Genomic DNA, 22,969 nt, shown 5'->3' with positions numbered 1-22,969 from the left:
AGTTGAGGCTGGCTAATCGGCTTCATTTGAATGAGTTGAGTGGAGTTGGTTGAGCTGTTAGCGTTGTCATGCTGCCTTGTCCAGAGGAGGCAGACACAGAGACACACAGTGACAAAGACTTGATGGAAAGCGCCGTACAGACGGAACGGATGAAAAGCTGATAGTTTGTGTGATAAGAGATCTGAGGCACGACTCAGGTGGACTGATGTCGGATCTCCACTGAGGGTTTTAAGAGGGAACAGGGAAGTAATGGAGGAGGACTGAAACGGTCCTCCTCTCAGCATGTCACCAATAAGAGGGTGAAGACAATCTCCCACAGAGAATAATCAGTAGGAATCAGCTCTGGCACCGGACTAATGGCGCTTGGTGCACACACACGTACAAATAGTACATATACACACACACAGTGTATACCACTTACATCCAGCCAGGAGGTATTGGTAACACTGCACCAGGTCAGATGCCAGCACCAGAGGGTGGTTGGAGAGAAAGGGAGGCTGCAGCTCATTCCACAGTGGAGTCCTGTAACAACCAAACACAACACAGGAGAGAAACACACAGTCAATTACAGAGAACATCTCAGGATCTCTCCCAAATGGCACCCTATTCCCAATGTAGTGCACTACTGTATAAATCACATACATTACTGTATAACTGCACAATATATTACTGTATGTAAATCTTCATAACATGAACCACAGCTTAGCAGAGGGGGGGAAAACGGAGGGTGTGTGTGTGTGTGTGTGTGTGTGTGTGTGTGTGTGTGTGTGTGTGTGTGTGTGTGTGTGTGTGTGTGTGTGTGTGTGTGTGTGTGTGTGTGTGTGTGTGTGTGTTAGGAAGGGTCAGTTACCTGGCCAGGCTCCAGCAGGCCCGTGGACATGTGTTGAGCTCCAGGGGTGTGTCATCGCTGATCTTCTGGGCTGTGCTGATTGGCCGAGGCTCCAGGACATGCTCCACTAGGGTGCCATAGCAACTGAGGATATAGAGGGACTCCACCACTGACCGGCTGGACTGGTCTGAGGAACAGGGGAGGTCAACAGGTCAACGTTACAAAGTAAGAGGAGCATGTTGTTGTGACATTGCTAAGTGTTTTGTCTACTTCGCCCAGCATCTCCCTGAGTGGGTTTGTACTTCCTTGACCTTAATGTTGGGTCTACACAGGGGGCTAAGAGGGGTCAACACACAGATCCAAGTCAAATGGTATTTACGATTCTCACAGATTTTAAACTTCTACATTTTGCCAAATTAAAACGAAATGAAAGTGTTTTAGCGTGATGGTGGTTTTGGGGGTAACAGCTGGATACTAATGCACTAGTGGGATATCTAATGATAAACATAATGGTACAAAGCCAAAGCAACCCCTTCTTACCTTTCTCTCTCTTCATGTTGGGGTTGGTCATGTACCAGGAGCGTGAGGCAGCAAAGACAGCAGCCACACAGAACTCTCCTCCACAAGACTTACTGGGGGAGATCTGGGGGGGAGGCTTGGCTTTGCTGCAGGAGAAAGAGCGAAAGAGAGAGGGGGTGAGTGGGTAGGAGAACACAGCCGAGGGGACACAGGGTACTCCTCTTGGAGAAAATAAAGGCTGGCGGTTTGAGTTGTTAGATGAACTAAAGCTGCAGTTAAAGAATGAGAGAATGATGCCCAATCTGGTTTGAGATATTCAAGTTCAAACACTGCCATATCTGTGAACAAAGAACAAGCCAAGCTTTTAATACAATTACACTTCATGCGATTTAACAAAATAAAGAGATGAGCATGACTTAAAATGAAGTGCATTGGTAGCAAAAAAAAAAATAGAAGACAGAAATCTTTTTTGCTCTGAATTGTCTCCAATTTCACTGTGCCGGTGTTTGGACAAATGATTTATGTATTGGTCTCTACCATTCAGCCAATTAAAAACAGCATTAGACATAATACAGGATATTTCCTCCCGTAACGTGTGTCTCTGTCTGCCTATTCCCATGCCAGTAGATCAGCTCTGTAGAGGATGTCTATGGTATTTTAAAGCCTGTGCTGCTGGTTGATGACGTCCTTCCTTTTGTCATGAAGCATGTCATGTACACTGAAACCACCACAGGCTGGCCTGACCATTGACTGTACTGAGGACTGGGTTTGTCCACACAGGCCAATACCCACACGCCGGAAAACACACACATGAATAGAAATGAGTTTCAGCGAATACCCGAGGATGCCATAATGGTTATCACTTGCTTGAACATGAGTCTCGAATGCTGCTAGTCTTCCAGCTGCTTCCCCTAGTCTCACTTTGAGTTAGCCGTTTGAGAGAATTTACTGGATTATTCAGACATGTCAGGACCGTTTGGATGAAAGCCAACACAGGAAAGGAAAGGTTCAGTATGGTGATAGGGCTGCATATGCGTGTGATGGCAGAACAGTAGCGGAGCGGCCTGGTATTATTGTCCAGCTCTATAACCAAGGTGGACAGTAAAACCCCCGGCCTGGTATTATTGTCCAGCTCTATAACCGAGGTGGACAGTAAAACCCCCGGCCTGGTATTATTGTCCAGCTCTATAACCGAGGTGGACAGTAAAACCCCCGGCCTGGTATTATTGTCCAGCTCTATAACCAAGGTGGACAGTAAAACCCCCGGCCTGGTATTATTGTCCAGCTCTATAACCGAGGTGGACAGTAAAACCCCCGGCCTGGTATTATTGTCCAGCTCTATAACCAAGGTGGACAGTAAAACCCCCGGCCTGGTATTATTGTCCAGCTCTATAACCGAGGTGGACAGTAAAACCCCCGGCCTGGTATTATTGTCCAGCTCTATAACCGAGGTGGACAGTAAAACCCCCGGCCTGGTATTATTGTCCAGCTCTATAACCGAGGTGGACAGTAAAACCCCCGGCCTGGTATTATTGTCCAGCTCTATAACCAAGGTGGACAGTAAAACCCCCGGCCTGGTATTATTGTCCAGCTCTATAACCAAGGTGGACAGTAAAACCCCCGGCCTGGTATTATTGTCCAGCTCTATAACCAAGGTGGACAGTAAAACCCCCGGCCTGGTATTATTGTCCAGCTCTATAACCAAGGTGGACAGTAAAACCCCCGGCCTGGTATTATTGTCCAGCTCTATAACCAAGGTGGACAGTAAAACCCCCGGCCTGGTATTATTGTCCAGCTCTATAACCGAGGTGGACAGTAAAACCCCCGGCCTGGTATTATTGTCCAGCTCTATAACCAAGGTGGACAGTAAAACCCCCGGCCTGGTATTATTGTCCAGCTCTATAACCGAGGTGGACAGTAAAACCCCCGGCCTGGTATTATTGTCCAGCTCTATAACCGAGGTGGACAGTAAAACCCCCGGCCTGGTATTATTGTCCAGCTCTATAACCGAGGTGGACAGTAAAACCCCCGGCCTGGTATTATTGTCCAGCTCTATAACCAAGGTGGACAGTAAAACCCCCGGCCTGGTATTATTGTCCAGCTCTATAACCAAGGTGGACAGTAAAACCCCCGGCCTGGTATTATTGTCCAGCTCTATAACCGAGGTGGACAGTAAAACCCCCGGCCTGGTATTATTGTCCAGCTCTATAACCGAGGTGGACAGTAAAACCCCCGGCCTGGTATTATTGTCCAGCTCTATAACCAAGGTGGACAGTAAAACCCCCGGCCTGGTATTATTGTCCAGCTCTATAACCAAGGTGGACAGTAAAACCCCCGGCCTGGTATTATTGTCCAGCTCTATAACCAAGGTGGACAGTAAAACCCCCGGCCTGGTATTATTGTCCAGCTCTATAACCAAGGTGGACAGTAAAACCCCCGGCCTGGTATTATTGTCCAGCTCTATAACCGAGGTGGACAGTAAAACCCCCGGCCTGGTATTATTGTCCAGCTCTATAACCAAGGTGGACAGTAAAACCCCCGGCCTGGTATTATTGTCCAGCTCTATAACCGAGGTGGACAGTAAAACCCCCGGCCTGGTATTATTGTCCAGCTCTATAACCAAGGTGGACAGTAAAACCCCCGGCCTGGTATTATTGTCCAGCTCTATAACCAAGGTGGACAGTAAAACCCCCGGCCTGGTATTATTGTCCAGCTCTATAACCGAGGTGGACAGTAAAACCCCTTGCCTGGTATTATTGTCCAGCTCTATAACCGAGGTGGACAGTAAAACCCCCGGCCTGGTATTATTGTCCAGCTCTATAACCGAGGTGGACAGTAAAACCCCCGGCCTGGTATTATTGTCCAGCTCTATAACCGAGGTGGACAGTAAAACCCCCGGCCTGGTATTATTGTCCAGCTCTATAACCGAGGTGGACAGTAAAACCCCCGGCCTGGTATTATTGTCCAGCTCTATAACCGAGGTGGACAGTAAAACCCCCGGCCTGGTATTATTGTCCAGCTCTATAACCGAGGTGGACAGTAAAACCCCCGGCCTGGTATTATTGTCCAGCTCTATAACCGAGGTGGACAGTAAAACCCCCGGCCTGGTATTATTGTCCAGCTCTATAACCAAGGTGGACAGTAAAACCCCCGGCCTGGTATTATTGTCCAGCTCTATAACCAAGGTGGACAGTAAAACCCCCGGCCTGGTATTATTGTCCAGCTCTATAACCAAGGTGGACAGTAAAACCCCCGGCCTGGTATTATTGTCCAGCTCTATAACCAAGGTGGACAGTAAAACCCCCGGCCTGGTATTATTGTCCAGCTCTATAACCAAGGTGGACAGTAAAACCCCCGGCCTGGTATTATTGTCCAGCTCTATAACCGAGGTGGACAGTAAAACCCCCGGCCTGGTATTATTGTCCAGCTCTATAACCGAGGTGGACAGTAAAACCCCCGGCCTAGTATTATTGTCCAGCTCTATAACCGAGGTGGACAGTAAAACCCCCGGCCTGGTATTATTGTCCAGCTCTATAACCAAGGTGGACAGTAAAACCCCCGGCCTGGTATTATTGTCCAGCTCTATAACCGAGGTGGACAGTAAAACCCCCGGCCTGGTATTATTGTCCAGCTCTATAACCGAGGTGGACAGTAAAACCCCCGGCCTGGTATTACTGTCCAGCTCTATAACCGAGGTGGACAGTAAAACCCCCGGCCTGGTATTACTGTCCAGCTCTATAACCAAGGTGGACAGTAAAACCCCCGGCCTGGTATTATTGTCCAGCTCTATAACCGAGGTGGACAGTAAAACCCCCGGCCTGGTATTATTGTCCAGCTCTATAACCGAGGTGGACAGTAAAACCCCCGGCCTGGTATTATTGTCCAGCTCTATAACCGAGGTGGACAGTAAAACCCCCGGCCTGGTATTATTGTCCAGCTCTATAACCGAGGTGGACAGTAAAACCCCCGGCCTGGTATTATTGTCCAGCTCTATAACCAAGGTGGACAGTAAAACCCCCGGCCTGGTATTATTGTCCAGCTCTATAACCAAGGTGGACAGTAAAACCCCCGGCCTGGTATTATTGTCCAGCTCTATAACCAAGGTGGACAGTAAAACCCCCGGCCTGGTATTATTGTCCAGCTCTATAACCGAGGTGGACAGTAAAACCCCCGGCCTGGTATTATTGTCCAGCTCTATAACCGAGGTGGACAGTAAAACCCCCGGCCTGGTATTATTGTCCAGCTCTATAACCGAGGTGGACAGTAAAACCCCCGGCCTGGTATTATTGTCCAGCTCTATAACCGAGGTGGACAGTAAAACCCCCGGCCTGGTATTATTGTCCAGCTCTATAACCGAGGTGGACAGTAAAACCCCCGGCCTGGTATTATTGTCCAGCTCTATAACAGAGGTGGACAGTAAAACCCCCGGCCTGGTATTATTGTCCAGCTCTATAACCAAGGTGGACAGTAAAACCCCCGGCCTGGTATTATTGTCCAGCTCTATAACCGAGGTGGACAGTAAAACCCCCGGCCTGGTATTATTGTCCAGCTCTATAACCGAGGTGGACAGTAAAACCCCCGGCCTGGTATTATTGTCCAGCTCTATAACCGAGGTGGACAGTAAAACCCCCGGCCTGGTATTATTGTCCAGTTCTATAACCGAGGTGGACAGTAAAACCCCCGGCCTGGTATTATTGTCCAGCTCTATAACCGAGGTGGACAGTAAAACCCCCGGCCTGGTATTATTGTCCAGCTCTATAACCGAGGTGGACAGTAAAACCCCCGGCCTGGTATTATTGTCCAGCTCTATAACCAAGGTGGACAGTAAAACCCCCGGCCTGGTATTATTGTCCAGCTCTATAACCGAGGTGGACAGTAAAACCCCCGGCCTGGTATTATTGTCCAGCTCTATAACCGAGGTGGACAGTAAAACCCCCGGCCTGGTATTATTGTCCAGCTCTATAACCAAGGTGGACAGTAAAACCCCCGGCCTGGTATTATTGTCCAGCTCTATAACCGAGGTGGACAGTAAAACCCCCGGCCTGGTATTATTGTCCAGCTCTATAACCGAGGTGGACAGTAAAACCCCCGGCCTGGTATTATTGTCCAGCTCTATAACCGAGGTGGACAGTAAAACCCCCGGCCTGGTATTATTGTCCAGCTCTATAACCAAGGTGGACAGTAAAGCCCCCGGCCTGGTATTATTGTCCAGCTCTATAACCGAGGTGGACAGTAAAACCCCCGGCCTGGTATTATTGTCCAGCTCTATAACCGAGGTGGACAGTAAAACCCCCGGCCTGGTATTATTGTCCAGCTCTATAACCGAGGTGGACAGTAAAACCCCCGGCCTGGTATTATTGTCCAGCTCTATAACCGAGGTGGACAGTAAAACCCCCGGCCTGGTATTATTGTCCAGCTCTATAACCGAGGTGGACAGTAAAACCCCCGGCCTGGTATTATTGTCCAGCTCTATAACCAAGGTGGACAGTAAAACCCCCGGCCTGGTATTATTGTCCAGCTCTATAACCAAGGTGGACAGTAAAACCCCCGGCCTGGTATTATTGTCCAGCTCTATAACCAAGGTGGACAGTAAAACCCCCGGCCTGGTATTATTGTCCAGCTCTATAACCGAGGTGGACAGTAAAACCCCCGGCCTGGTATTAACAGCTGAACCCTGTAGAGTGGATGGAGGCTGAAGGGCCTGACACAGTCTGACACACCAACACAGTCTGACACACCAACACAGGAGAGGTTAACCTCTGATCTAACCAGGAAGACCTCACTAATACATACACTCACGCCAGCTCGCTTGAATACACACAACCCACCGTGCACACACACAGTCCAAGATTTTGGAACATGAAAATTCTCTATAATGAAATGTAATATTCAACAATTCACTTCTGATCAATTCCTCAAACATTTTCCATACTATCTACCCCAAAGTGGTTCTGTTGAATCCAGTGTGACGGCATACTGTCCAGTACTGGAACTATCCTTGCCCTCACAGCCTCAACCTGACACACTAACACAGCCTGACACACTAACATAGCCTGACACACTAACACAGCCTGACACACTAATAGGTGTTGAATGACCTGTTGTGGGCCTCAACTCTCCCTCCTCTTCCCTTATAACTGTCAGCAGCTGGTAAATGACTCACAGGACGAGGGGAGATGTTGATGTCTTTGTTTAGCCGACACCGTGTGATGGGTGTTTCTGGGTAGAACGGGGGGAAGGCCTTAGTGGCTGTGTATTTATTAGTGTTGGATAAAGGGGGAGGCTGAAGAACCAAATATCTACAGTAAGCCGTGCTAGCTGATGAGAGATTGATAGGAACATGTCAGGATATTGCCTTGGCTAACTCTACGGCCCTGTGACGACCCTCCCACTCTGTCTGCCGTATTCTCTCTTTGTTCTTGTTTCCTTATTAGGATGCCGGTGGGCGGAGTTGGGAGGGTCGTCAGCTACATGGGAAACACCTGGGCCCGGTGTCTCCCAGGATAAATACACCACTTCGCCATTCATGGAGAAGACTCTCTCCATGCAGACACCGTAATAGATTTTGTTGTGGCTTTTTGGTTGTTTGCTTTAGCACCTTTCAACATACCGCATTATCACATTTATGCAAGCAAAACACTCACTTACATTACTGATTACTGATTACTGATTACACACACCATTGTTAATTGCATTTAGGTTACCTTAGTTAATAAATATATTTTGTTATTCCTTATCTCCACGGTGTCTCCCTTTTGTTACGGGCTTTGAGCCGGTTCGTGATTGCCCTCTCTCTCCTTCTCGGATCTGTCCATCCGTCCGATTGTCTGTCTGTCTGTCAGCGTGTCCAGGAGATAGAGCCATGAAAACATCAGAGCCTCGGCCGGACGGCAAGGGGTCAGCCAATACAGCACACTGCATCCTTCTCACTGCGCCCTCCCTCTCCCTTTTCTCTTCCAGTCACTCTCTCTCTACGTTTTCTCTTCCAGTCACTCTCTCTACGTTTTCTCTTCCAGTCACTCTCTCTCTACGTTTTCTCTTCCAGTCTCTCTCTCTCTACGTTTTCTCTTCCAGTCTCTCTCTCTACGTTTTCTCTTCCAGTCACTCTCTCTCTACGTTTTCTCTTCCCGTCACTCTCTCTACGTTTTCTCTTCCAGTCGTTTTCTCTTCCAGTCACTCTCTCTCTACGTTTTCTCTTCCAGTCACTCTCTCTCTACGTTTTCTCTTCCAGTCTCTCTCTCTCTACGTTTTCTCTTCCAGTCACTCTCTCTCTACGTTTTCTCTTCCAGTCACTCTCTCTCTACGTTTTCTCTTCCAGTCTCTCTCTCTACGTTTTCTCTTCCAGTCACTCTCTCTCTACGTTTTCTCTTCCAGTCTCTCTCTCTCTACGTTTTCTCTTCCAGTCACTCTCTCTCTACGTTTTCTCTTCCAGTCACTCTCTCTCTACGTTTTCTCTTCCAGTCACTCTCTCTCTACGTTTTCTCTTCCAGTCACTCTCTCTCTACGTTTTCTCTTCGTCACTCTCTCTCTACGTTTTCTCTTCCAGTCACTCTCTCTCTACGTTTTCTCTTCCAGTCACTCTCTCTCTACGTTTTCTCTTCCAGTCACTCTCTCTCTACGTTTTCTCTTCCAGTCACTCTCTCTCTACGTTTTCTCTTCGTCACTCTCTCTCTACGTTTTCTCTTCCAGTCACTCTCTCTCTACGTTTTCTCTTCCAGTCACTCTCTCTCTACGTTTGCTCTTCCAGTCACTCTCTCTCTACGTTTTCTCTTCCAGTCTCTCTCTCTCTACGTTTTCTCTTCCAGTCACTCTCTCTCTACGTTTTCTCTTCCAGTCACTCTCTCTCTACGTTTTGTCTTCCAGTCTCTCTCTCTCTACGTTTTCTCTTCCAGTCACTCTCTCTCTACGTTTTCTCATTCAGTCACTCTCTCTCTACGTTTTCTCATTCAGTCACTCTCTCTCTACGTTTTCTCATTCAGTCACTCTCTCTCTACGTTTTCTCATTCAGTCACTCTCTACGTTTTCTCTTCCAGTCACTCTCTACGTTTTCTCTTCCAGTCACTCTCTCTCTACGTTTTCTCTTCCAGTCTCTCTCTCTCTACGTTTTCTCTTCCAGTCACTCTCTCTCTACGTTTTCTCATTCAGTCACTCTCTCTCTACGTTTTCTCTTCGTCACTCTCTCTCTACGTTTTCTCTTCCAGTCACTCTCTCTCTACGTTTTCTCTTCCAGTCACTCTCTCTCTACGTTTTCTCTTCCAGTCACTCTCTCTCTACGTTTTCTCTTCCAGTCACTCTCTCTCTACGTTTTCTCTTCGTCACTCTCTCTCTACGTTTTCTCTTCCAGTCACTCTCTCTCTACGTTTTCTCTTCCAGTCACTCTCTCTCTACGTTTGCTCTTCCAGTCACTCTCTCTCTACGTTTTCTCTTCCAGTCTCTCTCTCTCTACGTTTTCTCTTCCAGTCACTCTCTCTCTACGTTTTCTCTTCCAGTCACTCTCTCTCTACGTTTTGTCTTCCAGTCTCTCTCTCTCTACGTTTTCTCTTCCAGTCACTCTCTCTCTACGTTTTCTCATTCAGTCACTCTCTCTCTACGTTTTCTCATTCAGTCACTCTCTCTCTACGTTTTCTCTTCCAGTCACTCTCTCTCTACGTTTTCTCTTCCAGTCACTCTCTCTCTACGTTTTCTCTTCCAGTCTCTCTCTCTCTACGTTTTCTCTTCCAGTCACTCTCTCTCTACGTTTTCTCATTCAGTCACTCTCTCTCTACGTTTTCTCTTCCCGTCACTCTCTCTCTACGTTTTCTCTTCCCGTCACTCTCTCTCTACGTTTTCTCTTCCCGTCACTCTCTCTCTACGTTTTCTCTTCCCGTCACTCTCTCTCTACGTTTTCTCTTCCCGTCACTCTCTCTCTACGTTTTCTCTTCCCGTCACTCTCTCTCTACGTTTTCTCTTCCCGTCACTCTCTCTCTACGTTTTCTCTTCCCGTCACTCTCTCTCTACGTTTTCTCTTCCCGTCACTCTCTCTCTACGTTTTCTCTTCCCGTCACTCTCTCTCTACGTTTTCTCTTCCCGTCACTCTCTCTCTACGTTTTCTCTTCCCGTCACTCTCTCTCTACGTTTTCTCTTCCAGTCACTCTCTCTCTACGTTTATCAACCTCTCTAACACAACATCTGCATATCAAAGTATGACTAATATGGTGAAGATGGGACACAACAAATCCTGTTCCACGCTCTGGATCTCTCGTTAACAGAATCAATGATATGGGAGCTGATGAATGGTTTGGGGAGGTTGGGGTATGTGTTAGTCATAACAGAGGTTTCTTTAGTGAGGCTTACTACCATCTCTCCAATGTTCTGCTTCCTCTCTCACGTACTGGAAAAAAATTGAAATCCTCAAAGCTTGTGGTCAACCGGTTTCAATATCCTCAGGAAACACAAATCCTATTCCAGAGCGGCTTGACTTTGGTTTTGGGGTGAAATCTCATGCTGGCGCGTTTGCCACACGGCGCTGTGTATGGTGTGAAGAAAGGTATTTTCTAGCGCCGCTATTCACCGTTGCCTTTGGACAGAGGCAGGCTTGAGTAATACATCAAGAAATAACATTGTTTAAAAAGTACATGTTTTCATGAATTGAGGGGAAAGGCCCAATGACAAATTAAATCTTATAGAGCTGTGGCTGAGAAGAGAAGAAGGCTGCAAGGAGCTATGCTGCAGGGCTGGCCTGGGTACTAACACACACCACAGACTGTGATAAGTTCTCCTTGTTTCTCCATACTGATCAGCTAGAGCGGCTGCTTTCCCTTTGAAGAATCCTGGGTTACCACCGTCTGCCAATGGGAGTGGGATCACAGCTTGGTTCTCTGAGTAGAAATGGCCGCAAACGTTTATTCATCTGTGTTTCAAATCATTATTTTCCTCTCGGCCTCACTTGAAGTGGCTTGAAAGTGTTGAGGTTTTTACCCTGTGACAGAGGCCAGACTAAGACAGACAGACAGACAGAGACAGACAGACACCGTACTCTGGACTCCATATGGTACAGAGGAACCGGTCAGGAAAGAGGAACAAAATGAAAAATATAACCCAATATCAATAAACTATGAAAAATAAGTATACCGAGTGGAACGGGGGAGAGAGGGGGGCGATGGATGTCACTAAACCGAAGCCAAATCCCTTTTTTCTCTCCTTCTCTCTCCCCACAAAATGTTTTTTTGTGCTATTAGGAAGAGACTTCATTTTCTCTGCAACTTTAATTCACTGAAGAGACTACTCGCATGTCATTTCCACTTTTCATTTAACAAATGAGGACTCTTGACTGAGCTAATAGCTTTTCCTCAGGGGCATAATTCAATCTGCGACATCCACCATCAAAGTTGTTTGGCATTACAGGGCTGAGGCGAACATGAGGCGCCATCAAGGGGACGGGAGGGGGGCAGGGCAAGAGCAGCGGCTGACAGCCTCCATTTATTTTCAGGGCCCTCGCCGTAAACAAATCCGATAGAGCCGCACTTCTGTGGGCTCGTCCAGCGACTAAGAGCAGGGGGGGCTGTAGGGTAGAGCAGACCAGTGGGTGCATCCAAAACGGCACCATATTCCCTATATACAATTTTACCAGGGCCCATAGGGTTCTGGTCAAAAGTAGGGCACTACATAGGGAATAATTTGGGAAACACACAGTGGAACGCTAAACGGGGGTGAGAGGAGCGGACGCAAAGCCCATGTTTAATATGTATCAGTGGCTGGGCATAGAGAGAGAGAGAGCGCTTTGGCCAGCCATGTGGAGGACAGATCCTTCAAAGTCACATTTATTATTTTAAAGCAGCCTTCCAAAACAAAGGTGGCCTTGGGGCAGGAGGCTGGAGCTACAGACAGAAGGCTGTAATGATGAGGCCATTTGGAAGTTTTAGCATCTCAGAGAAGGAATTAGAGGCTGTGTCCCCTATGTGCCCTGGTCAACAGAGTGCACATATGTAGAGAATAGGGTGTCATTTGGAATGCACACAGAATCAGAGACTTCAACCCCCTTTCCTCGCTCTATGTCTAATGTTCCTCCTCATCACACTAATACTGAGAGAGGCATTTATTGTGGGATGGTTGCCACACCCCTGCCACACCCCAGAACAGCCCTAGATGGAGGTTCCATGTGGTGTTAGCACTGAGGCTATATTTAACAGCTAGTCTAGTGTGATCTCATGTAATTGGACAACGGTGGTCAGACAGGTTACTCGCCACACTCTTCCATCCTGAGCTGTTAAAAAAAGGAGGGATACAGAGAAGGAGAATGAGGGATCATTAGGGTTCAGAGAAGAGGCAGACGTGCTACTGTATGTGTCATTGGGTGTGTCCTAATGACACCCTATTCCCTATATACACACAGACACATATATACACACACACACACACTATGTTAGACACATTTAATGCCCTACATTCGTAGGGGATAGGGTAAGAAATGGGAGAGGAAAAGAGGTTCAGGTCCTCATGTCAACATCCTCTATAGCCCGTCCAAACACCACACTTACTGTTTATAAAACACATTGGAATGATCAAGTTTGACAAATGATCTGTTATGCCCTCAGTTCGGGTACAAATGCCATTACAGGAACAATAGTGCTTTAACTAGCTCGCTTGAGTTGGAGCCAAAGGCAGAGCAAAAGGCAGGCAGTTACTGTCACTGTGGGGGGGTTCATCATGCTAACAAATGCTAATGATGTACCTTTGAAAAGCATACCGCTCTGAAATCACTAAGAGCGTAGCTGGGCGAGAAAGAGAGAGAAAGAGAAAGAGAAAGAGAAAGAGAGAGAGAGAGAGAGAGAGAGAGAGAGAGAGAGAGAGAGAGAGAGAGAGAGAGAGAGAGAGAGAGAGAGAGAGAGAGAGAGAGAGAGAGAGAGAGAGAGAGAGAGAGAGAGAGAGAGAGAGAGGGAGGGAGGGAGGGAGGGAGGGAGGGAGGGAGGGGGAGGGAGGGAGGGAGGGAGGGGGAGAGAGAGAGAGAGAGAGAGAGAGAGAGAGAGAGAGAGAGAGAGAGAAAGAGAGAGAGAGGGAGGGAGGGAGAGAGGGAGGGAGGGAGGGAGGGAGGGAGGGAGGGAGGGAGGGAGGGAGGGAGGGAGGGAGGGAGGGAGGGAGGGAGGGAGGGAGGGAGGGAGGGAAAAAGCTTAAATTAAAAAGTATGAGTGAGTAACTGGCCACAACAACTGAGGAAACCCAAGACTTGGGGAAGGTCCACATGCTATTCATTTCCTAAAGTGAATGGAGGGAGTCGGCAGTCACGGAGGAACGAGAGAGGGTTGATAGAGTGATTCGTCGGAGGAGGAGGAAAAGTTCACTGCACCGCCGTTGAGCCCAGCCAATCAATCATCTGTCCATAAGTGACTGTCATAATGGGGCTTCTTTTTAAAAGCTTGTAAGCATCTGATTTCACAAGACAGCGTTGACAGAGAGAGACTGGACTTTCTGCCCTCCTGAGTATTAGAGAGCTACATTGTTAGAAAACGCATTGCTAACTTAGATAATGTAATGTCCTCTGTCGACCGCAGTACATTTAGGCCCAAACTGAGCGGCGTGGACACAAAAACGTCATATTAAACATATCGGCCTGCACGCAGCTGTGTAATTTACATTGAGGACAATTGGCTATGACAAAATGCTGTATCAAATTAAATATCTTTCATCACAACTGAGGTAAATTAGATGAATTCTAAACAGAATGAAGCATGAATAGTAAAATGTCTGTACGTACAAAATAACACTAACTGCTTTTTCATGACTATACAATCCACCTCTTATTGCAAAATGTTCAAGGATCAAGGAAATGATGTAAGCCTATAACAAATCAACAGACATATTCCAAGTCGACAACAATGCTTTCCTCTAAGTTCACACATAAGCACTACGTTGTTTTCCCAGAAAGGGAGGCAAATCCCTCATTACATGACACTTATGACATTAACCAATTACATCATATAATTGATGTAAAGAGAAAAGGCGCCAAATAGACGGATGGCTAAAGCCACATTAGGCCTGCTCACAATGGACAGGCTGTGTGCAATTTAGGACTCACGCATGCACACGCACATCCGATTGTTCAATGATATTGCCAAGAAATAACAAAGGGCGATAAAACCACAAATAGGAACAACATGAAATCAACACAAAGGCATTATTCTTAAATAAACAGTGTCTGTGGTTTAATGTGAACAGCAAAAGAGAGAATGAGTGTGAGAAATAAATAAAAAAGCAAGACAGTGAGCGAGACAGGAAGGGAGCGAGCGAGACAGGGAGGGAGGGAGCGAGCGAGCCAGAGGGAGGGAGCGAGCCAGAGAGCCAGTGGGAGGGAGCGAGTGAGCGAGCCCGAGGGGGGGAGCGAGCGAGCGAGGGAGCGAGACGGAGGGAGGGAGGGATCGAGACAGAGGGAGGGAGGGAGGGATCGAGACAGAGGGAGGGATCGAGACAGAGGGAGGGAGGGATCGAGACGGAGGGAGGGAGGGATCGAGACGGAGGGAGGGAGGGATCGAGACAGAGGGAGGGAGGGAGCGAGACAGAGGGAGGGAGGGAGCGAGACAGAGGGAGGGAGCGATACAGAGAGAGCGAGCGAGCGAGCGAGACAGAGGGAGGGAGCGAGCGAGACAGAGGGAGGGAGCGATACAGAGAGAGCGAGCGATACAGAGAGAGCGAGCGATACAGAGAGAGCGAGCGATACAGAGAGAGCGAGCGATACAGAGAGAGCGAGCGATACAGAGAGAGCGAGCGATACAGAGAGAGCGAGCGATACAGAGAGAGCGAGCGAGACAGAGAGAGCGAGCGAGACAGAGAGAGCGAGCGAGACAGAGGGAGCGAGCGAGCCGGAGCGAGGGAGCGAGCCAGGGAGGGAGGGAGGGAGGGAGGGATCGAGACGGAGGGAGGGAGGGATCGAGACGGAGGGAGGGATCGAGACAGAGGGAGGGAGGGATCGAGAGGGAGGGAGGGATCGAGACAGAGGGAGGGAGCGAGACAGAGGGAGGGAGCGAGACAGAGGGAGGGAGCGATACAGAGGGAGGGAGCGATACAGAGAGAGCGAGCGAGCGAGACAGAGGGAGGGAGCGAGCGAGACAGAGGGAGGGAGCGATACAGAGAGAGCGAGCGAGACAGAGAGAGCGAGCGAGACAGAGAGAGCGAGCGAGACAGAGAGAGCGAGCGATACAGAGAGAGCGAGCGATACAGAGAGAGCGAGCGATACAGAGAGAGCGAGCGATACAGAGAGAGCGAGCGAGACAGAGAGAGAGAGCGAGCGAGACAGAGGGAGCGAGCGAGCCGGAGCGAGGGAGCGAGCCGGAGCGAGGGAGCGAGCCAGGGAGGGAGGGAGGGAGGGAGGGATCGAGACGGAGGGAGGGAGGGATCGAGACGGAGGGAGGGAGGGATCGAGACGGAGGGAGGGATCGAGACAGAGGGAGGGAGGGATCGAGAGGGAGGGAGGGATCGAGACAGAGGGAGGGAGCGAGACAGAGGGAGGGAGCGATACAGAGGGAGGGAGCGATACAGAGAGAGCGAGCGAGCGAGACAGAGGGAGGGAGCGAGCGAGACAGAGGGAGGGAGCAAGCGAGACAGAGGGAGGGAGCAAGCGAGACAGAGGGAGGGAGCAAGCGAGACAGAGGGAGTGAGCGATACAGAGAGAGCGAGCGAGCGAGACAGAGGGAGCGAGGGAGCCGGAGCGAGGGAGCGAGGGAGCCGGAGCGAGGGAGCGAGCCGGAGCGAGCTAGAGGGAGGGAGGGAGCGAGCGAGCCAGAGGGAGGGAGAGAGGTAGGAAGGGAGCCAGCCAGCCAGAGGGAGGGAGCCAGAGGGAGGGAGGGAGCCAGAGAGAGGGAGAGAGCGAGAGAGGGAGCGAGGGGGGAGCGAACCAGAGAGGGAGGGAGGGAGGGAGAGAGCGAGCGAACCAGAGAGGGAGGGAGGGAGAGAGCGAGCGAGCCAGAGAGGGAGAGAGCGAGCCAGAGGGAGGAAGCGATTGAGGGCGCCAGAGGGAGGGAGGGAGCGAGCGAGATGGAGGGGGTGAGCGGGAGAGACAGAGGGAGAGGGCGAGCGAGCGAGACGGAGGGAGAGGGCGAGCGAGCGAGACGGAGGGAGAGGGCGAGCGAGCGAGACGGAGGGAGAGGGCGAGCGAGCGAGACGGAGGGAGAGGGCGAGCGAGCGAGCGAGACGGAGGGAGAGGGCGAGCGAGCGAGCGAGACGGAGGGAGAGGGCGAGCGAGCGAGACGGAGGGAGAGGGCGAGCGAGCGAGACGGAGGGAGAGGGCGAGCGAGCGAGCGAGACGGAGGGAGAGGGCGAGCGAGCGAGCGAGACGGAGGGAGGGAGCGGGCGAGCGAGACGGAGGGAGCGGGCGAGCGAGACGGAGGGAGCGGGCGAGCGAGACGGAGGGAGCGGGCGAGCGAGACGGGGGGAGCGGGCGAGACGGGGGGAGCGGGCGAGACGGGGGGAGCGGGAGAGACGGAGGGAGGGAGCGGACGGACGGAGGGAGCGGGCGAGCGAGACGGAGGGAGCGGGAGAGCGAGACGGAGGGAGCGGGAGAGCGAGACGGAGGGAGCGGGAGAGCGAGACGGAGGGAGCGGGAGAGCGAGACGGAGGGAGCGGGGGAGCGAGACGGAGGGAGCGGGAGAGCGAGACGGAGGGTGCGGGCGGACGAGACGGAGGGAGCGGGCGGACGAGACGGAGGGAGCGGGCGGACGACACGGAGGAAGCGGGTGAGCGAGACGGAGGGAGCAGGCGAGCGAGAGAGCGGGCGAGCGAGACAGAGGGAGTGAGAGAGCGAGACGGAGGGGGCGGGAGAGCGAGACGGAGGGAGTGGGCAAGACGGAGGGAGCGGGCGAGACGGAGGGAGCGGGCGAGACGGAGGGAGTGGGCGAGACGGGGAGAGCGGGCGAGAGAGACGGGGGAGCGGGCGAGAGAGACGGGGGAGCGGGCGAGCGAGACGGGGGAGCGGGTGAGCGAGACGGGGGGAGCGGGCGAGACGGGGGGAGCGTGCGAGCGAGACGGAGGGAGTGGGCGAGACGGAGGGAGCGGGCGAGACGGAGGGAGCGGGCGAGACGGAGGGAGCGGGCGAGAGAGCGGGCAAGACGGAGGGAGGGGGGGAGCGAGACGGGGGGAGCGGGGGAGCGAGACGGAGGGAGCGAGCGAGACGGGGGGAGTGGGCGAGCGAGACGGAGGGAGCGGACGGAGTGGGCAAGCGAGACGGAGGGAGCGGGTGAGCGAGATGGAGGGAGCAGGCGAGCGAGAGAGCGGGCAAGCGAGAGAGCGAGACGGAGGGAGTGGGAGAGCGAGACGGAGGGGGCGGGAGAGCGAGACGGAGGGAGTGGGAGAGCGAGACGGAGGGGGCGGGAGAACGATACAGAGAGAGCGAGCGAGCGAGACAGAGGGAGGGAGCGAGCGAGACAGAGGGAGGGAGCAAGCGAGACAGAGGGAGTGAGCGATACAGAGAGAGCGAGCGAGCGAGACAGAGGGAGCGAGGGAGCCGGAGCGAGGGAGCGAGGGAGCCGGAGCGAGGGAGCGAGCCGGAGCGAGCTAGAGGGAGCGAGGGAGCGAGCGAGCCAGAGGGAGGGAGAGAGGTAGGAAGGGAGCCAGCCAGCCAGAGGGAGGGAGCCAGAGGGAGGGAGGGAGCCAGAGAGAGGGAGAGAGCGAGAGAGGGAGCGAGGGGGGAGCGAACCAGAGAGGGAGGGAGGGAGGGAGAGAGCGAGCGAACCAGAGAGGGAGGGAGGGAGAGAGCGAGCGAGCCAGAGAGGGAGAGAGCGAGCCAGAGGGAGGAAGCGATTGAGGGCGCCAGAGGGAGGGAGGGAGCGAGCGAGATGGAGGGGGTGAGCGGGAGAGACAGAGGGAGAGGGCGAGCGAGCGAGACGGAGGGAGAGGGCGAGCGAGCGAGACGGAGGGAGAGGGCGAGCGAGCGAGACGGAGGGAGAGGGCGAGCGAGCGAGACGGAGGGAGAGGGCGAGCGAGCGAGACGGAGGGAGAGGGCGAGCGAGCGAGCGAGACGGAGGGAGAGGGCGAGCGAGCGAGACGGAGGGAGAGGGCGAGCGAGCGAGCGAGACGGAGGGAGGGAGCGGGCGAGCGAGACGGAGGGAGCGGGCGAGCGAGACGGAGGGAGCGGGCGAGCGAGACGGGGGGAGCGGGCGAGACGGGGGGAGCGGGCGAGACGGGGGGAGCGGGAGAGACGGAGGGAGGGAGCGGACGGACGGAGGGAGCGGGCGAGCGAGACGGAGGGAGCGGGCGAGCGAGACGGAGGGAGCGGGAGAGCGAGACGGAGGGAGCGGGGGAGCGAGACGGAGGGAGCGGGGGAGCGAGACGGAGGGAGCGGGAGAGCGAGACGGAGGGTGCGGGGGAGCGAGACGGAGGGAGCGGGAGAGCGAGACGGAGGGAGCGGGCGGACGACACGGAGGAAGCGGGTGAGCGAGACGGAGGGAGCAGGCGAGCGAGAGAGCGGGCGAGCGAGACAGAGGGAGTGGGAGAGCGAGACGGAGGGGGCGGGAGAGCGAGACGGAGGGAGTGGGCAAGACGGAGGGAGCGGGCGAGACGGAGGGAGCGGGCGAGACGGAGGGAGCGGGCGAGACGGGGAGAGCGGGCGAGAGAGACGGGGGAGCGGGCGAGAGAGACGGGGGAGCGGGTGAGCGAGACGGGGGAGCGGGTGAGCGAGACGGGGGAGCGGGTGAGCGAGACGGGGGGAGCGGGCGAGACGGGGGGAGCGTGCGAGCGAGACGGAGGGAGTGGGCGAGACGGAGGGAGCGGGCGAGACGGAGGGAGCGGGCGAGACGGAGGGAGCGGGCGAGAGAGCGGGCAAGACGGAGGGAGCGGGAGAGCGAGACGGGGGGAGCGGGGGAGCGAGACGGAGGGAGCGAGCGAGACGGGGGGAGTGGGCGAGCGAGACGGAGGGAGCGGACGGAGTGGGCAAGCGAGACGGAGGGAGCGGGTGAGCGAGATGGAGGGAGCAGGCGAGCGAGAGAGCGGGCAAGCGAGAGAGCGAGACGGAGGGAGTGGGAGAGCGAGACGGAGGGGGCGGGAGAGCGAGACGGAGGGAGCGGGTGAGACGGAGGGAGCGAGCGAGACGGAGGGAGCGAGCGAGACGGAGGGAGCGGGCGAGACGGAGGGAGCGAGCGAGACGGAGGGAGCGGGCGAGACGGAGGGAGCGGGCGAGACGGAGGGAGCGGGCTAGAGAGCGAGACGGAGGGAGCGTGCGAGCGAGACGGAGGGAGCGTGCGAGACGAGCGAGCGAGACCGGGGGAGCGGGCTAGACAGGGGGAGAGCGAGCGAGACAGGGGGAGCGAGAGAGCGAGCGAGACAGGGGGAGCGAGAGAGCGAGCGAAACAGGGGGAGCGAGAGAGCGAGCGAAACAGGGGGAGCGAGAGAGCGAGCGAGACAGGGAGAGCGAGCGAGAGAGACAGGGAGAGCGAGCGAGAGAGACAGGGAGAGCGAGCGAGAGAGACAGGGAGAGCGAGCGAGAGAGACAGGGAGAGCGAGCGAGAGAGACAGGGAGAGCAAGCGAGAGAGACAGGGAGGGCGTGAGCGAGAGAGTCGGGGCGCGAGCGAGAGAGTCAGGGTGCGAGCGAGAGAGACAGGGGAGAGACATGGCGCGAGCGAGAGAAACAGGGGAGAGACAGGGGGAGACAGAGAGTGAGCTCGGTCACCGTCATGAAGAAGTGGTGGGTTTAAATAGATCACAAGTAGCCAGACAAGAATGTTCCAGTGATGTTACAACATACCTCTGGGTTTGTGAGTTTACCCCTCCATAAAAAGTGATCCAGAAATCAAACCAGTATCCCAATTCCATAGACAGCTTATGTGGAATAAAATTGTTGTTTGGTGTGAATCTTGACGTCAGATTTAGCAAGAGGCACAATACGATCATCTTATGAAATCACCCAACCAAAGTGTGAACTCAAATCCACTTCAAGAAAAGAAAATCAAACACTTTGCAGAACAAAAAAATGTGGGGGAAAGGAGTGTCAAAAAAAGAGAAGAACTTTCATGGTGTTTTCCTCAGGGATGACGACTAGACAAACTGACAGAACGTGTTGAAAATACACTCAATATACTCAGACAGAATGAAAAGATGGGATGTCGTTGACTGCATCCCAAATGCCACCTCATTGCCTATTAAGTGCAATTATTTTGATCAGGGCCCATGTGGCCCTGATCAGAAGTAGTACACTAAATAAAGAATAGGGTGCCATTTGATTTTGTCTTGAGCCAGGACAGAGCAACAACAGAGCATGCTAGGTAGGTAGGTAGGTAGTGAGGAGGGAAACTCACCATGGAGTTTTAATGGCAAAACATCCTGCCCCAAAGAGGTAAGGTCTTCATGGGGGAGGGAGAGATACACAAAGAAGAGATAGATGGAAAAACCATTATTAGCCAGTCAGACACTTTTCAGCTTAAATTTTTGACCTGTCTGTTTAAGCGTACAAGACACATAAAGCAGGAAGCAAACTGTCCGTGTTAGAATTGATCTGAAACCTGGGACCTGCCTCAACAACTCAGACCATTCTGTAAAGTGCAGTACCATACGTTTGGTAGAGACGTATGTGTGTGTGCTTGTCTCAGTGTGTGTTGTACCATACTTTTGGCAGAGGAAGCGTACTAGCATACTTTAGCTATTAATCAACTTTTTTTCTTCTCTTTCTTTTAAGGAAAGAGTATGAATAAGTAATACAAAGTACTGACGATAAATCATGGTATGGTTTTGTTCAGACATAAAAACAACTGAAATGCCTTGTTCCAATATATCTTAAACCTTTACACTCGCGGGAATTGGCCTATATGGACACGGCTAAATTGATATGTTTCTTCCAGAAGAAATATGAAAAGCATATGCATAAGCATGGTAGCAATTGAAAGGTAAGAGTTTAAAGATTATGGGAAAATTATTAGACCAAAGTTGAGGACAAAAGTTCACCTGACACAAGAATCCAAACATTACACTGCTGATTTTGTGCTTTTCACCACATTTGTTGGTAACGAAAATAATCTTGCTACATTGAGTAACATGATAAGAAAATTCCTGGAAAATATGGGGTAGGTGCAACATAAAACAATGACAAAGGTTTGAGTGAGAGGACTAACTGGTGTCTCCAAGTGGTCACAGTTCCTAAGTCATTTCAATGTATTTTTATGACTCAAAGAAAAGTCTTCAACTATAATACCCTGACTACACCGCTCACGTCGCGTGCACAAAATAAATTTAGCGATCTGTGTTATTCAATTATTGCACCCACACTGCTCGCACGCATCAACGAGCGTCTGCGTTACCAAGGGCTAAAATAGAAGTCATTCCTATTTCTGACGCAGATTGCGCTGCACGTCCTGCCTCTCCCATCTCCTCAAAGGTTTATAGAAGCAGGTACCCACGTGCCATCTCCGCATTGGTTATACCCACGTGGGTGATTGAAAGACGAACTGTTGCCGGTTGTCGTGGTAATACTATGAAAGTTTAGATGCCAATCACCATATATGTTAAACGATGAAAAAGCCTGGAAGGAGGAGAGATGGCTAGAAACGATTCGGTTGACCGTTTTTATGTGTGGATTAATTGTCGGAGTAGAGGACCTTGTGCATTTCAGGTAAAATAACAACCTAATGTTTATATCCCAGGACAAATTAGCTAGCAAGTGCAAGCTAAATTGCCATAAATGTTTAATGCTTTTCGACCTGTCCCCAAATTAATGTCATTGGTTCAGAGTTTGTTTTGATATTTTAACCTGCGTGTCGTGATCGTGTTTGGTGTGGGGGGGCAAAATAAATTCATGCACGATGGCGCACGCGCGCAGCCGGTTTGGGTTCCGTGTTAGGTGTTTTTTTAACGTTGAGGAACTACAGCAAGCACACTTGTAGCTGTTATGTTTGGAACACAACCCTGCAATCACACAATTACTGTTGTTGTTCACGCAATCTCAAAACGGGCCATTATAAATCACAACCTGGTTGAGGTGGGCATAATTTGAAAGCTTGTTATATTGCCAACATGACTAGAAAAGTTATAAAATACGATCTTGTTAGGCTTTCACAGGGCAATTCAGATTGTAATTCTGGTGAGCATAGAAAGTAGTCATGAGTACATTCAGATGTGTGTTCCAAGGCAAATGACCTTCACAAAGGACAAAACATGGGCTCATTCTGTTCAGAACAACCCAGAGTGTTACGCCATGTCATCTTGTAACTGTACAGTACATCACAAATAGTGATCATAAACGTTGACACTGTATTTGACATGAGTTTTATAATATGGAAATGTAAAGTGCACGTTTGGCTTGCTCGTATAACATCAAACCGGTATTTATTATAATTCTCAATGTCTCGTCTTTCAAGATGCATTGAGTCTTCTTCATTTACCACATGGCCCTCACTCAGACAAAACAATAGCAAAAGTTGCCCAATTAGTGGGAGGGATTGGGGCAACTTCTTGCTGTGCACGGTGCTCAAGTTCATAATGGCTGTCAGTCAAAACCCATTCAGAGCTGTGAAGCGGAGACCCTGAGCTCTGACGTCATTTATAGCATGTTACTGAACAGCCACTGCGTTCTAAATTAAGGCACTTATCAGAGCCCAAAGCTGCCATTTTCAACCAGTATGCGGATATGAGTGTAATGGGTTAAAAGAGAGAAAAAAGGGAATCTTAACTAA

At 51.7% G+C, this 22,969-nt stretch overlaps 1 protein-coding gene across 3 annotated transcripts in view; it reads right to left on the bottom strand.

Moving 5' to 3' along the window:
* bcas3 (BCAS3 microtubule associated cell migration factor) overlaps positions 1 to 22,969 on the bottom strand; it is a 317,356-nt gene that overhangs the window by 181,353 nt on the left and 113,034 nt on the right. For 2 of the 3 annotated variants that reach the window (XM_038973748.1, XM_038973749.1), the window contains exons 17-20: positions 20,603 to 20,647; positions 1,370 to 1,494; positions 851 to 1,016; positions 422 to 522 (exon numbers count right to left, since the gene is read on the bottom strand). In XM_038973748.1, the coding sequence (XP_038829676.1) occupies positions 422 to 522; positions 851 to 1,016; positions 1,370 to 1,494; positions 20,603 to 20,647 (437 nt within the window). The remainder of the gene's footprint in view (positions 1 to 421; positions 523 to 850; positions 1,017 to 1,369; positions 1,495 to 20,602; positions 20,648 to 22,969) is intronic. The other variant, XM_038973750.1, reaches the window with a different exon arrangement.

Source organism: Salvelinus namaycush, chromosome 34 (assembly GCF_016432855.1).
Source record: "Salvelinus namaycush isolate Seneca chromosome 34, SaNama_1.0, whole genome shotgun sequence".
Classification (NCBI taxonomy): Eukaryota; Metazoa; Chordata; class Actinopteri; order Salmoniformes; family Salmonidae; genus Salvelinus; species Salvelinus namaycush.
Note: the sequence above shows the minus strand (reverse complement) of the source record. Positions and strands in the feature narration are given on the sequence as shown.